This window comes from Hippopotamus amphibius, chromosome 16 (assembly GCF_030028045.1).
Source record: "Hippopotamus amphibius kiboko isolate mHipAmp2 chromosome 16, mHipAmp2.hap2, whole genome shotgun sequence".
NCBI lineage: Eukaryota > Metazoa > Chordata > Mammalia > Artiodactyla > Hippopotamidae > Hippopotamus > Hippopotamus amphibius.
This window is the reverse complement of record NC_080201.1, coordinates 48,087,038-48,103,155: the sequence shown is the minus strand read 5'-3', so window position 1 is coordinate 48,103,155 and position 16,118 is coordinate 48,087,038. Positions and strand designations below refer to the sequence as shown.

At 41.1% G+C, this 16,118-nt stretch overlaps 1 protein-coding gene across 3 annotated transcripts in view; it reads left to right on the top strand.

Annotated features, from left to right (window-relative positions):
• Nucleotides 1-1,000: 1,000 nt before the first annotated feature.
• LOC130838813 (zinc finger protein 568-like) overlaps nucleotides 1,001-16,118 on the top strand; it is a 37,400-nt gene continuing 22,282 nt past the window's right edge. For 2 of the 3 annotated variants that reach the window (XM_057712444.1, XM_057712443.1), the window contains exons 1-2: nucleotides 1,001-1,506; nucleotides 2,639-2,691. In XM_057712444.1, coding sequence (XP_057568427.1) covers nucleotides 2,683-2,691 — 9 coding nt within the window. In that variant the 5' untranslated portion in view covers nucleotides 1,001-1,506; nucleotides 2,639-2,682. Of the gene's footprint in view, nucleotides 1,507-2,638; nucleotides 2,692-3,229; nucleotides 3,348-16,118 lie in introns of all 3 variants that reach the window. The other variant, XM_057712445.1, reaches the window with a different exon arrangement.

Sequence of the window (16,118 nt, the reverse complement as noted above, 5' to 3'; positions counted from 1 at the left end):
AATCATTCTGGCTTATACATAATTTGGCCTAAACTTTATGTTCCTGGAACAGCCTTATGTCCTGTTTATCCTACATTAGACTTCTGCTTTAACCATTAAAGAAAAAAATGCATGATCCAGAAGTAAAGAATGTCCACTTTGAAGATAGGGATAAATGCCTTCCTTCCTATAAGCCCATGCCAGTACTCCTTTAAAGATAAGGTTCCTTTCCCAGCTGCCAAGGCTATACTGACTCACTGTGTACGTGCTAATCTGTCTCTTTCCAAACCGTGAAGGAATGTACCCATGTCATGTTTGATGTATGTTCTTAATTCTGACAAAATATAAAACTATGCTGAAAGCCATGCTTCTTCGGAGCAGTTTCTCAGTTTCTCAGAACTACTGAGAGGCTATATTCCCCACTATAGTCCTCAGCGTAGCTGGAATAAACTGTCTTCTATTCCTTATTGTAGATTGTTTATTGATTGTTTGCATCCACAATTCATTTTGTATTTAAAAAAATTTAATAAGTAATGCTTTATAAGAAGGACATGAAGATGGCCAAAATATAAGGGAATACTCTTAAAGTAAAAAGAAAAAACTCACAATTGCACGATCTAAAAATTAACTACTGTTAACAAATGTTAGTTAACATTTAAATGTTAACACTAACATAAATGTTAACACTAACAAATGTTAGTGTGACTTTTCAGAGTTCTTATTACCCAAGTGTCTTTTTATCTATATTTAAGTACTTATAAGATGTTTGAAAACAGTATTACATGGTATATAGAGTTTAGTGCTGGTAATCCATTCCGGACTCAGGGCTGTCCTTCCTGAACCTCCCCGGGCCCTTCTCAAACTGCACGATCCTGAACTCGACTGCTCACCTTCAGTTTCTCGCCCGCCACGTCCCCAACCCGCTAGGTTGGGACTACATTTCCCAGACGCTTCCAGGGTGGGCCCAGCCCCTACCCGGCGTCCCTGGGGCCCCTCCCAAATGTGCTTGAAAAGCCAGACTTCTAGCTGCAGCGTTCGCGGTTCCCGACTGAGGACTGCACTTCCCGGCGGTTCCCGGACCTGGAAACGAATTCTCAGCCGAAACTTGAGCACCCCCTTTCCCACCCTGGGGGCTACATTTCCCAGAAGCCTCCACGGGCCACAACTCTTTACCTCTCCGCGGCCACCTATTGCTACCTCGACCTGTGGGTTCGCCCAGGTCCTCTGAGGATGCCCAGACGCGGCTGGGCGGTCGGGACTGGGCTTCCTTGAAGCTTGGAACACAACGCGACTCGAGACAGAGAAGACTATTGTGTTGGTTCAGACTCTAGTTGGATTTTTTCCTCCTCCGGACTACATTTTCCCGAGGGCTCGGTGGTATTATACGACTTCCGGCCTAAGTTGGCTGGCTGTAGTGAGTTGGCGGGAGTTCGGACGCAGAGGATAGGGGCATTCCAGGTTGCCTCGCTTACTGGTTTGGGGCGTTTTCAATCAGACTGGAGTGAGAGGACCCCGGAGAAGTGGACGGTGAGGAGCCTCGGGGCAGGGCTGGGGTCTGTCAGGAGTTTTAAATGTGGGTGGCTGTCGGGCATATCCAAGCTGCGTGCCGGCGCTTGAGGATAAAGGACGACCGGGAGGGCGGTGCTCTCCAGGCCGCTGGTCCACACTTGGGGGGGGTGGGGGGTGGGTGGGAGTTGTGGGCCGTGCGCCAGCACGGGTGGGTGTGGCTTCAGGCTGGCGCCGGGGCGGGCTGGGGATGTCTGGAGGTCAGGGATTTCGTAGCTGTGTGGCCTCCTGCCTGAGGAAGGTCCATGAGATACTCCCTAGACGTGGTCCATGCGCCAGACCTCCGGTGCTCGGCAGCCAGTGCCTCACCCTGCTGTAGTGGGTACCCTATCAAAGCGGGACTCTCTGTGGCTGTGGGTGTGTGTGTGCGCGCGCGCGCCCAGTGTGGCCACCTCGAAGACTTCCTTTGGAGCTGGGAATTTGGAGCTCTTTGTACATTTTGGGGCGGCGCTGAGTGTGGTCCGCGGGTGGGTGGGTTCAGGGTATCTACCTCTGGCCGGGATTGCGCTCCCTTTGCACTCTCCAGCCCAAGAACTGGCACAGCTGCAGACAATCGCTCTCCAGCGCAGTGAATGACTTTCTCTTGGGGCTGTTTATGGTGGTGTCCGGGGGTTTCTAGAGCTTTGGGCTGGGACCCCCCCTCCTCCTTCCACGCCCCCCCCCCCTTCCACTGCCCTGTTCTTTCACCCTGTGGCCACCAAGAACCATGGCCTATGCAGGTGCCACCAGCCTGGAGGACAGGAATGTGGGACTCTTAACAGGTGGATTCAATTAGGATGTGTCTTGGAGCCACAGATCTGGGCTCAGGGTAAGATACTGGGCCTGAAAATACCCGAAGTCATTTTCTTATAGAGGAAAGAGGCCACAGTCTGGCAGTCTTTCCCAGGACTCCCATCTGGGGCCCTAAGTTCGCTTGCTTTTCATTTTGATGATGAGAGAGGGTGGTGGGGTTGCAGGCTTCTTTGGCTTTGGGCTCCCTCTCAGTGCCTGCAGTGGGGCAGGGATTTGTTCCAACTCGGCTTCCTGTGGGATTCAGGAAGGAACTGCCGTCTCATGGTTTCTTAACCATTTTTTATCTTTTTCCTTCTCTAAGAATCCGGAAGAGGAGGAGAAAAGAGCTGCTGTGCATCAAAAGTCATGGCGGAGGTAAGTTGTATTTGCCATTTTCTTCAGGATTCTATCCAAGAGATTTATAGTAGTGATTTAGAGAAAGGGGAACCAGCCAAGAACTGAAACCTGGGCTGTCTGCTTTGCATACATTGTCTTATCTGATCTGAATTTGCATTTCCCTGGATTTTGTTTAGTGCTATAACAATCTTGACAGAATGTGCCTCAGTGATTTGGCAGGGAAGTTGAAGAACTGAATAAATTTGCATAAGTCTCACTGATTTTTTTTGTTGTTCCCTCCAGAGTCACATGCAGTAGCGTATTTGCTTCCAAATTTCTAACAGCCTGGAATGCCTGCCTGCCCCCTTCAGATCTAGATATTTCCCCTCCCAAATAGAAATAACCTAATTGCTCTTTCTAACAATTAAGGTAATATAGGATTCTTGCAAAAATTTCAAAATTTGAGTAAGTTATTAAAATTTATTACCCATGGTCCCCCCATCTAGAGGTAATCACTATTAATATTTTAAAATTATTTTGTTTGTGCATATGTGTGGTTATGTAATTTTGTTTTCAGAATGGGATCATATTTCTAATAGAGCACCTGACTTACCGGGTGTTTACTTTGAGCCATTTGTAGTTTGAAGTTCTTGATATGTTATCTTGTTGAATCACATAACAACCCTATGAATCAGGTATGACTATTTCATTAATTCTGTGATGCTTTTTACCCCACATTTTAACTTCTCTGAAATCAGGGTGGGTTTTTCAATTCCCAGCAAGTTATAGTTTCATTGATGGCATTTTTTTTCTTTCCTGGTATATAAAGTAATGGTGGCTTTACAGTCGGTGGCCTGTCAGATTTGATGAAAGATGGTATTATTCTAAGTTGACAGATGAGAAAATAGATTCTAAGTCACTTGTTCCAAAATTACAGTTAATAAATGGTACCGTTGGGATTTCTAAATTCCCTACTGATTTCCTTTGCCCATTTGCCAGTTTATATGTTAAGCATATTTTCTCTTTGTCATTTATAGGTTGTTTTAGAAGTATTTTTTCATGGTTAATCTATTTTGTGTGTGTTTTTAGATTCAGAGTTTTCAAAAACTCTTTTCTTCTCTTTGTGTCATGCCAGAAGTTCTTCTCCACTACAAAAATAGAAAAGTCACTCATTTTTCTAAAGTACTTTTATCTTTTGTCTAAACAATTTAGTCCTTAAGGTATCTGGTTTGAGATATAACTAGAGAATGTTGGCTATAAAATTCCTAGTTTATTTTAAAGAATGGCATAGTATTTGTAGTATGTGAAATTCAGGGTTTTTTCCGTAGATATGTCTGAGCGTACCTCTTCCTTTATTAATTCTGTCCAGTCACTTTTCAAGGATTCTTTTCACTCTAAAGGCTAAAGAAATATTCTTTTTTTTTTTTTCTGGATGAATCTGTTTCTCCTTTCTCTTTGACTTTTCTTTTGAATTCTGTGAGAACTTATTGAGTTTGTCTTCAAATTTCTATTCTGGCCAGAACCTTCCCAAGATCCTCAGAAGAGGACCACATCCTCCCCATCAATTCTCAGCACATTTTGTTGAGGAAGGAACTCTAGCTCCCCTTTTTCCTTCAACCTTTGACTGTCCGTTTCTCCATTTCCTTCTCTCCTCAGGGTGGTCATTGTCCTTTCTCTGTATTAATAAGAGGCTTTGCATAAGAGGGTAGAGTCCTTTCTCTGTATTAGTAAGAGGCTTTGCACTGCATAAAAGGGTAGAGTCTTACCCCATTTCTGCCATTTATTAGCTCTCTGACAATGGGCTTCCTCATAACTTCTGTATAATATAGTCTGCAGGGTTTGGGGAATATGTTGGTAATGGAAATTCACCTGAATGTGCACTTACACTAGCAACCTGGGGGTCCCCTAACTCCTACTTCCTGATCTCCACAACATTCAGTGAGGTGGCAAATCCCATTGCATCAGTCCCTTCCCTGCTCCTTGGCCTCATGCCCTGTGATCTCACTCCACTGTGTGCCAGATTAGACCTTTGAGTGGGCAGTACGTTGACCTAATTGGACTCCCTGGCTCTAGTTTATTCCTCCAAAATAAAATAGTCCAATCATGTTGCTTCCTTTATTTTTTTTTTTTTTTTTTATTTTTTGGGGGAGTACACCAGGTTCAATCATCCGTTTTTATACACATATCCCCATCTTCCCTCCCTTCCTTGACGCCCCCCCCAAGCCCCCCCCACCCTCCCCGCCCCAGTCCTCAAAGGCATCTTCCATCCTCGAGTTGGACTCCCTTTGTTATACAACAACTTCCCACTGACTATTTTACAGTTGGTAGTATATATATGTCTGTGTTACTCTCTCGCTTCGTCTCAGTTTCCCCTTCACCCCCCGCCCCCTCCCATACCTCGAGTTCTCCAGTCCATTCTCTGTATCTGCATCCTTGTTCTGGTCAGTGAGTCCAACAGTACCATTTTTAGATTCCGTATATGTGAGTTAGCATACAATATTTGTCCTTCTCTTTCTGAGTTACTTCACTCTGTATGACAGACTGTAGTTCTATCCACCTCATTACATATAGCTCCATCTCATCCCTTTTTATAGCTGAGTAATATTCCATTGTATATATATGCCACATCTTCTGTATCCACTCATTTGTTGATGGGCATTTAGGTTGCTTCCATGTCCTGGCTATTGTAAATAGTGCTGCAATAAACATTATGGTACAAGTTTCTTTTGGGATTATGGTTTTCTTTGGGTATATGCCCAGTAGTGGGATTACTGGATTATATGGTAGTTCTATTTGTAGTTTTTTAAGGAACCTCCAAATTGATTTCCATAGTGGCTGTACCAATTTACAGTCCCACCAACAGTGCAGGAGAGTTCCTTTTTCTCCACACCCTCTCCAACATTTGTTGTTTCCAGACTTTGTGATGATGGCCATTCTGACTGGTGTGAGGTGATACCTCATTGTGGCTTTGACTTGCATTTCTCTGATGATTAGTGATGTGGAGCATCTTTTCATGTGTTTGTTGGCCATCTGTATGTCTTCTTTGGAGAAATGTCTATTTAGGTCTTCTGCCCATTTGTGGATTGGGTTATTTGCTTTTTTGGTATTAAGCTTCATGAGCTGCTTGTATATTTTGGAGGTTAATCCTTTGTCCGTTGTTTCATAGGCAATTATTTTTTCCCACTCTGAGGGTTGCCTTTTAGTCTTGTTTATGGTTTCTTTTGCTGTGCAAAAGCTTTTAAGTTTCATGAGGTCCCATTCATTTATTCTTGATTTTATTTCCATGATTCTAGGAGGTGGGTCAAAAAGGATGGCACTTTGATGGATGTCATAGAGTGTTCTGCCTATGTTTTCCTCTAGGAGTTTGATAGTGTCTGGCCTTACATGTAGGTCTTTAATCCATTTGGAGTTTACTTTTGTGTATGGTGTTAGGAAGTGTTCTAATTTCATTCTTTTGCATGTTGCTGCCCAGTTCTCCCAGCACCACTTATGGAAGAGGCTGTCTTTTTTCCATTGTATATTCTTGCCTCCTTTGTCAAAGATAAGGTGCCCATATGTGTTTGGGCTTACTTCTGAGTTCTCTATTCTATTCCATTGATCTTCCTTTCTATTTTTGTGCCAGTACCATACTGTCTTGATCACTATGGCCTTGTAGTATAGTTTGAAGTAAGGAAGCCTGATTCCACCAACTCCATTTTTCCTTCTCAAGATTGCTTTGGCTATTCGGGGTCTTTTGTGTTTCCATACAAATCGTAAGATTTCTTGCTCTAGTTCTGTGAAAAATGCCATTGGTAATTTGATCGGGATTGCATTGAATCTGTAAATTGCTTTGGGTAGTACAGACATTTTCACGCTGTTGATTCTTCCAATCCAGGAACATGGTATGTCCCTCCATCTGTTTGTGTCGTCTTTGATTTCTTTCATCAATGTCTTAAAGTTTTCTGCATACAGATCTTTTGCCTCCTTAGGCAGGTTTATTCCTAGGTATTTTATTCTTTTGGTTGCAATGGTGACTGGGAGAGTTTCCTTAATTTCTCTTTCTGCTCTTCCATTGTTCGTGTATAGGAATGCAAGAGATTTCTGTGCATTAATTTTGTATCCTGCTACTTTACTAAACTCATCAATGAGTGCTAGCAGTTTTCTGGTAGAGTCTTTAGGGTTTTCTATATATAATATCATGTCATCTGCAAAGAGTGACAATTTTACTTCTTCTTTTCCAATTTGGATTCCTTTTATTTCTTTTTCTTCTCTGATTGCTGTGGCTAAAACTTCCAAAACTATGTTGAATAATAGTGGTGAGAGTGGACACCCTTGTCTTGTTCCTGTTTTTAGGGGGAATTCTTCCAGTTTTTCTCCATTGAGAACAATGTTGGCTTTTGGTTTTGCATATATGGCTTTTATTATGTTGAGGTAATTTCCTTCTATGCCCATTTTCTGGAGTGCTTTTATCATAAATGGATGTTGAACTTTGTCAAAAGCTTTTTCTGCATCTATTGAAATGATCATATGGTTTTTATCCTTCAATTTGTTGATATGATGTATCACATTGATTAATTTGCGTATATTGAAGAATCCTTGCATCCCAGGGATAAACCCCACTTGATCATGGTGTATGATTTTTTTAATGCGCTGTTGCAGTCTGTTAGCTAGTATTTTGTTGAGGATTTTTGCATCTATATTCATCAGTGATATTGGTCTGTAGTTTTCTTTTTTTGTGACATCTTTGCCTGGTTTTGGTATCAGGGTGATGGTAGCCTCGTAGAATGAGTTTGGGAGTGCTCCGCCTTCTGCAATATTTTGGAAGAGTTTGAGAAGGATAGGTGTTAACTCTTCTCGAAATGTTTGATAGAATTCGCCTGTGAACCCATCTGGTCCTGGGCTTTTGTGTGTTGGGAGATTTTTAATCACTGCCTCAATTTCCGTACTTGTGATTGGTCTGTTCATGGTTTCTATTTCTTCCTGGTTCAGTCTTGGAAGATTGTATTTTTCTAAGAATGTATCCATTTCTTCCAGGTTATCCAATTGATTGGCATATAGTTGCTTGTAGTAGTCTCTCATGATCTTTTGTATTTCTGAGGTGTCCGTTGTGACTTCTCCTTTTTCATTTCTAATTCTGTTGATTTGCATCTTCTCCCTTTTTTTCTTGATGAGTCTGGCTAATGGTTTATCAATTTTATTAATCTTCTCAAAGAACCAGCTTTTAGTTTTATTTATTTTTCTTATGGTTTCTTTCCTTTCTTTTTCATTTATTTCTGCTCTGATCTTTATGATTTCTTTCCTTCTGCTCACTTTAGGGTTTCTTTGTTCTTCTTTCTCTAGTTGTTTTAGGTGTAAGGTTAGGTTGTTTATTCGATCATTTTCTTGTTTCTTAAGGTAGGACTGTATTGCTATAAACTTCCCCCTTAGAACTGCTTTTGCTGCATCCCATAGGTTTTGGGTTGTTGTGTTTTCGTTGTCATTTGTTTCTAGATATTTTTTGATTTCCTCTTTGATTTCTTTAGTGATTCCTTGGTTGTTTAAGAGTGAATTGTTTAGCCTCCATGTGTTTGTCTTTTTTGCAGTTTTTTTCCTGTAATTGATATCTAGTCTCATGGCGTTGTGGTCTGAGAAGATGCTTGATATGATTTCAATTTTCTTGAATTTGCTGAGGTTTGATTTGTGACCCAAGATGTGATCTATCCTGGAAAATGTTCCGTGTGCACTTGAGAAGAACGTGTATTCTGTCGTTTTTGGATGGAATGTCCTATAAATATCAATTAAGTCTAGATGGTCTAATGTGTCACTTAAAGCTTGTGTGTCTTTATTTATTTTCTGTTTGGATGATCTGTCCATTGATGTAAGTGGGGTGTTCAAGTCTCCCACTATTATTGTGTTCCTGTCGATGTCCCCTTTTATAGCTGTTAGCATTTGCCTTATGTATTGAGGTGCTCCTATATTGGGGGCATAGATATTTACCATTGTGATATGTTCTTCTTGGATGGATCCCTTGATCATTATGTAGTGTCCTTCCTTGTCTCTTTTAATAGTCTTTACTTTCAAGTCTAATTTGTCTGATATGAGTATTGCTACTCCAGCTTTCTTTTGACTTCCATTTGCATGGAATATCTTTTTCCATCCCTTTACTTTCAGTCTATATGTATCCCTTGGTCTGAAGTGGGTTTCTTGTAGGCAGCATATAGAAGGGTCTTGTTTTTGTATCCATTCAGCCAGTCTGTGTCTTTTGGTTGGAGCATTTAATCCATTTACATTTAAGGTGATTATTGACATGTGTGTTCCAATTACCATTTTCTTAATTGTTTTGAGTTTGTATTTGTAGGTGTTTTCCTTTTCTTGTGTTTCCTACTTAGAGAAGTTCCTTTAGCACTTGTTGTAAGGCTGGTTTGGTGGTGCTGAATTCTCTTAACTTTTGCTTGTCTGGAAAGCTTTTGATTTCTCCCTCAAATCTGAATGAGATTCTTGCTGGGTAGAGTATTCTTGGCTGTAGGTTTCTCTCTTTCAGGACTTTCAGGATATCCTGCCATTCCCTTCTGGCCTGCAGAGTTTCTGTGGAAAGGTCAGCTGTTATCCTGATGGGTTTTCCCTTATATGTTGTTTGTTGCTTTTCTCTTGCTGCTTTTAATATTTTTTCTTTGTGTTTAGTTGTCGTTAGTTTGATTAATATGTGTCTCGGTGTATTTCTCCTTGGGTTTATTCTGTATGGGACTCTCTGTGCTTCTTGGACTTGGTTAATTATTTCCTTTCCCATGTTGGGGAAGTTTTCCACTATAACCTCTTCAAATATTTTCTCAGACCCTTTCTTGTTTTCTTCTTCTTCTGGGATGCCTATAATTCGAATGTTGGTACGCTTAATGTTATCAGTGAGGTCTCTGAGACTGTCTTCTAATCTTTTTATTATTTTTTCTTTTTCCTGCCCTGTGGCAGTTATTTCCCCCATTCTATCTTCCAACTCACTTATTCGTTCTTCTGCCTCAGTCATTCTGCTGGTTATAGCATCTAGAGTATTTTTAATTTCAGTTATTTTGTTATCCATTGCTGTTTGTTTTTCTGAGTTCTTATGAACTGTTTCTTGTACTTTCTCTATTTTGTTATCGAGATTTTGTATCATTTTTACTATCATTACTCTAAATTCCTTTTCAGGCATTTTTCCTATTTCCTCCTCATTTATTTGGTCTTGTGGGTTTTTTTCCTGCTCCTTTGCCTGCATGGTGTTTCTTTGTTTCCTCATGGTTGTCCAAACTTTTGGGGTTGCTTGTCCTTGGGTTTTTTTGCGTTATTCTGTGACCAGCAGAGGTTCCTTTATTGTTCGTCTGTAAGCGTCGGTGTGTGGGGAGGGAGAGGGTACAACAGTGGCTCCTTCTCCTGGGAGGGAGTGAGCAGTGGCGCACTGATGTCTCAGTCAGGCTTGGAGGTGCCTGTTGCAGAGGGCGCCGGTGGCTCAGGCGTAAACAGAAAGTCTTAGAGTTGGGCCTCTCTCGGGGGTTTTTTTCTTTTTTTTTTTTCTCTCGGCAGCCTCCCTGCTGCTGGTGTTGCAAGGGGTTTTAATCTAGCCCCACCCGAGTGCCTGAGGGTACTTGTTATCCCTGAGCGCCTTAGGTGGCCCGCAGGGCGTCTCTCCACTGCCTGTTGCAGAGGCGCGGAAAGAGAGAGAGAGGCTATGCGCGTGGCTCCTCCCAGCCGCCAGTGAGCCTGCAGCCTCCAGCCGCCATCATGGCCGGGCAGCTCTCAGGAACGGGCACTCCTCTCCGCGGGCCTCCTCCCTCCTGTCCTCTCGGTCCGTCACCCTACTGGCAACAATGTTTCCCACACTGAACCAGCTCTCCTGCTCCCACACTCCCGCTCCTGGACTCTCCGTTCAGCTGCGGATCGATGTCTTGGTCCGGGAACGCTGAGCTGCGCTGCGGACCCTCTGAATGTTTCTCACTCCCTCCCGTCTGCCACAGCTCCGCCGCTTCACCCTCTTTGAGCCCTCGTAGATGCCTCCCTACTGGCTGTGTCGGGCTCCCCGCAGTCCCATCCGGTGTCCGAGGCCGTCTGCTGGTGTTCAGCTGGTTCTCTGTGAGAATTACTGCGTCCTTCCATGCATTCCCAATGCATCTGTGGGGAGGGATGCACTCCACGTCTCTCTACTTCGCCGCCATCTTTTCCTCCATGTTGCTTCCTTTATTCAGCGAATTCCTGTAACTTTCAGGACAAAGCTCTAGCTCTTTCACATTCATTGTTTATTTACTTGAAAGCACATTATTTATTTACTAGGGCACCAATCCTAGCACTGGAGTAAAGTGGTGAGTAAAGATGGTATGTTTAGTCCTGGCAGAGGTCACCATCACCCAAGACCTTTCTGTTCTGACCCCTTTGGACTTCTCCAGCATCGTTTCTGTCCACTGCTTTCCCAGAATCCCTCACCAGTTACCCCAGTTAACTCTCTGCTCCTCAGACACAAAGGATGCAGTCTCCTTCTCTACCTCCAACTTACCAGGGTCACTCTGCTTGGAATGCTGCTTGGTCTGTTTTTGCTTGTTGGAGTTCTGTTCCTTTTCTGGGCCCCAGTTAATCTTCTACATATTAATGAGATTCTCCACATACCCCTCAACCTAAATAAGTCACCTTACGGAATTTTCCATAGCAAGTTTCTTCTACTTGTTTATGGGTGTTTTTTTGTTTTTGTTTTTTTACATTTTGTTTATTTTTTTTTTATAAATTTATTTATTGGCTGTGTTGGGTCTTCGTTGCTGCACACGAGCTTTCTCTAGTTGTGGCGAGCGGGGGCTACTCTTTGTTGTGGTGCACGGGCTCTTCATTGCAGTGGCTTCTCTTGGTTGTGGAGGATGGGCTCTAGGTGCAAGGGCTTCAGTAGTGGTGGCATGTGGGCTCAATAGTTGTGGCACACGAGCTTAGTTGCTCCAAGGCATATGGGATCTTCCTGGAGCAAGGATTGAACCCATGTCCCCTGCATTGGCAGGCAGATTCTTAACCACTGTGCCATGTAGGAAATCCAGATTTCTTCTACTTGTAATTGGAGCTGATTTATCCTGCTGAAAATCCTTGACCTGTGAGGGAATTCCCTGGCGGTCTAGTGATTAGGGCTCCACCCTTTCACTGCCCAGGGTGCAGGTTCAATCCTTGATCTGGGAACTAGGATCGTGCAAGCCAGGTGACACAGCCAAAAAAAAAATCCCTGACCTACGAGAACCTCTAAAGATCTCATGAACAGTCTCATTGCTCTGCTCCCACTCTGATGACTTCAGCCATTCTCAGAATGCACAGTGCTATCTCTTGCCTCTGCTGCACAAGAAGCACAGGAGAGGTGCTTACCCCTCACCATCACTATCTCTGGGTTCTGTGATGCTTACTTCACTTTCCTGATTATACTTGCTGACTCTGAGTGACTACATTCCCCTGTGTTGCATCTGTCCTTATCACACTGTATTGTAATGCTCCTTTAAAAACTGCTTTTATTAAATATTAAATAGTAGAAAATGTTTATGGTGTGGTGAATGACTGAACACACGTATTTAAGAAGTGGAGCATTAAGTATTGTTAAACTCCCATGTATGTTGTGAATCATCCCAATCCATTTCCCTTTTCTGCCCCTCAGAGGTAACTGTTATGCTGAATTTTATGTTTTTCTTTCCCTTGCTTTTCTTTACAGTTTTAACCATATGTGTTTACTGGCATTTTAAAATTTGATATAAATAAAATCATACTGTTTGGAATCGTTACAACTTCATTCCTTGTCTCTCAATGTGTATTCATGAGGTTCACTCACATTGTGAATTTATCCTTCTGTATAGCCATCCATTGTATAAATATATATACATTTTTTTCTTTTATATTACAAGCATTATTCCTGTGAACATCCTTGAATTTGTCTCTTGGTATCATGCACAAGAATTTCTCTAGGTATATAACTAGAAATGGAATTATTGGGTCATAGGGTATGTGCATCGTTAATCTTACTAGACATTGTTCTAGTGTTTATACCGAGTAACAAATCTTGTTACTTCATATCTTCACCAAATACTTGGTACTGTCAGCCTTCAATTTTTACCCATTTGGTGGGTGTAAATTGCTATGTTATTCTGAATTTAAATGTGCGTATTTTGGTATTAAATGAGGTTGAGCCCCCTTTCATGCTTTCTCTTCTCTGAAGTAGCATTTCATCTCATTTTCTAATTTTTCTATTGAGTTTTATATTTCCAGTTTTTCACTCTCTTTAATGCTTTGTAGGCATTCCTTAAATATTGTCATCCTTAGTCATATGTGCTGTACTGCTTTCTCTTCATTTTTTTGTCTTGACTTCTAACCTTTAGATAGTAGAAATTCTCAATTTTAATGCCATCAAATTTAACAGTTTTCCTTTACTAATTTATGTATGTCTTGTTTAAGAAATCTCTTTTCTCCTAAGAGTAAAGATATTCTCCCATAATGTTTTCTATAAGTGGTTTTGTTTTGCCTTTTGTGTTTAAGTCTTAATTCCCTTGGGGTTGATTTTAGGCTGTGGTGTATGGTAAGGGTCCAGTTTTACTTTTTCCATTTGGATAGCTAACATCCCAGCATCATTTACAGAAAAGGCCATTGCAAAGGTTTAGGTAAACTGCACAGCCTGAGGGAATAGACCCTGCTCTCACTTCAGACACTAGCTGCAAGTTCAAGGGCCCCAGAGCCATCCTCACTTCAGACCAGCTGACTTTGAATTTAGGAGTTCTCACAGCTACCCTCAGGTTCAATAGTTTATTAGACCCACAGAACTCACTGAAAGCTGTTATATTCATGGTCACATTTATTACAGGGAAAGGATACATTAAAATTAGCCAAGGGAAAATATGCATAGGGTAGAACCTGGGAGGGTTGAAGTTTACCTTCCTAGTATTGATATGTGGCAACATGCAGGGAAGCTCACCTGAGCTCACTGTTTAGAGTTTTCACTGAGGCTTCATTGCATAGGCAAGATTGAGTTTAACCCCGTGAAAATGATTTCATTCTCCAGCATCTCCCTTCCCTACTCGCCTGGAAGTCAAGCTGATATCACATAACCCTAAAGCCCCAACGTTCTGATTACATGGTTGGTCTTTCTGGCATGGCCAGGCCCTACCCTGAGTCATTTCATTAGCACAAGCTAACTTGGGGGCCCTCCATAAATAACAAAGACACTCCTGTCACTTGGGGAATTCCAGATGTTTAGAGGTTATGTCCTATTAGCTAGACAAAGGTAAAACCTCTCTTTGCAGGCCAGATTTCTTACTCCACAGTCATCCTTTCCTCTCTGTACTTCAGTGGCAATTCTGTCATAAATTCATATGTGTGTGTTTGTGTATGTGAGTGTGTGTGTATATGTATATCTCAATATATGCGCTCTGCTCTTTTCTGTCCTTTCTAATCCACTGGTCTGTTTTTCCCTGCTGGCCTATTTTTCTGTCTCTCCACCAAAACTACATTGTGTTAATTAAGACAGCTTGGTAATAATGTTTGACATTTGGTAAGTCATGTTTCTCTACCATCATAGTCTGGTCCTCTAAGAGTGACTTAACTGTTCCTGGCCTTTGTTTTTTTTTTTTTTTTTTTTACTTTATTAAATTTTTTTATTATATTTTTTTAAATTTTATTTATTATTTTTTTGGGGGTACACCAAGTTCAATCATCTGTTTTTATACACATATCCCCGTATTCCCTCCCTCTCTCAACTCCCCCCCCACCCTCCCTCGAGTCCCCCCCATCTTCCCCATCCCAGTCCATGTTCCTGGCCTTTGGATTCTCCATATAAACTTCTTTTTCAGATCTTTATTGGAGTATAATTGCTTTACAATGTTGTATTAGTTTCTGCTGTACAGCAAAGTGAATCAGCTATATTTATTTATATATATATATATATATATATCCCTATATCCCCTCACTCTTGAGCCTCCCTCCCTATCCCATTCTTCTAGGTTGTTGCAAAGCATCAAGTTGATCTCCCTGTGCCGTACAGCAGCTTCTTACTCTAGCCATCTACGAGGGTGAGTCAAAAATTATCTGCACTCTGGCTGTAGAATTTATGGAAGTTTTAATATAACCAGAGTGCAGATAATTTTTGAGTCACCCTTGTATTTTACATTTGGTAGTATCTATATGTCAATACTAGTCTCACTTCATCCCAGTTTCCCCTCCTGCACCCCACCAGCCCATGTCCTCACGTCCATTCTCTACATCTGCATCTTTATTCTTGCCCTGCTACTGGGTTCATCAGTACCATTTTTTTTAGATTCCATATGTATGTATTAGCATACTATATTTGTTTTTCTCTTCATATAAATTTTAGAATTGGCTGATGAAGTCACATAGAAATCCAGTTGGGATATCAATTCTTACAGCATTGAATCTTTGATCGGTTTGTAGAATGTTGACATTTTTACAGTATTGAGTCTTCCTCTCACTCTATGTGGTATAACTCTGCTTATTTCAGTCCTGTATAATGGTTTCCAATAAAATTTTGTAATTGGAGTCTTACACATCTTTTGTTTATTTTATTCCTAGGTATTTTAATATTTTGTGTTTTTTGTAAATGGAATTTTTAAAACTAGTTTTTTCATTGTTTCTTGTATACAGACATGAAATTGATTTTTAGATAATGATTTTAAATCCATCCAACTTGCTGAACTCTCATTTATTCTAATTACCTTGTAGATTCTTTTGGATTTGGGGTCATCTAACTTAGATAATCATATCATTGATGAATAAGGATGCTTTTTAATGTGTAAATAATTATCTGTAAATATTGATGCTTTCCTTTTTCCAGTCTCTATTTCTCATCTTATCGCACTGGCTCCATCTCCCAGAACAGTATTGACTGGTGTGAATGTGGGTGCCTTTTCTTAGTCTCAGTTTTAGAGAGGATTCCTTTGATATTTCACTGTTATTTGAGATATTTTCTCTTGGATTTTGGGGTTTTTTTTTTAAGATGTCCTTTATCAGGTTAGAGACATTACTTTTTATTCCTAATTTGCTCTGAATTTTTAATCACGAATGAATATTGAATTCTTTGAAATGCCTTTCTTCATCTCTTGAGGTGGTCATGTGGATTTTCTCTTTTAATTTGGTAATGTGCTCAATAACTTTGATTTCTAAAATCATTTATACCTTGTTTTACAAGGAAAAACCTAACTTGGCCCTGATGTGTTATGATTCTTTTTCATGTTGCTGAATTCAGTTTGCTAATAATTTATTTGGAATTTTTACACCTGTAGCATGTGTAAGATTGGCCTATAATTTCCATTTTTCATACTATCTTTATGCAGGTTATGCTGTCAGGTTACTCTAGTCCAGGAGTCAGCAAACTGTGGCCCTGGCCTGTAAGCCAAGAATGTTTTCTACATTTTTTTTTTAATATTTATTATTTTATTTTATTTTTGGCTGTGTTGGGTCTTAGTTGTGGAATGTGGGATCCTCTGCTGCAGTGCATGGCTCCTCGTTGCAGCGCACGGGCTTCTCTC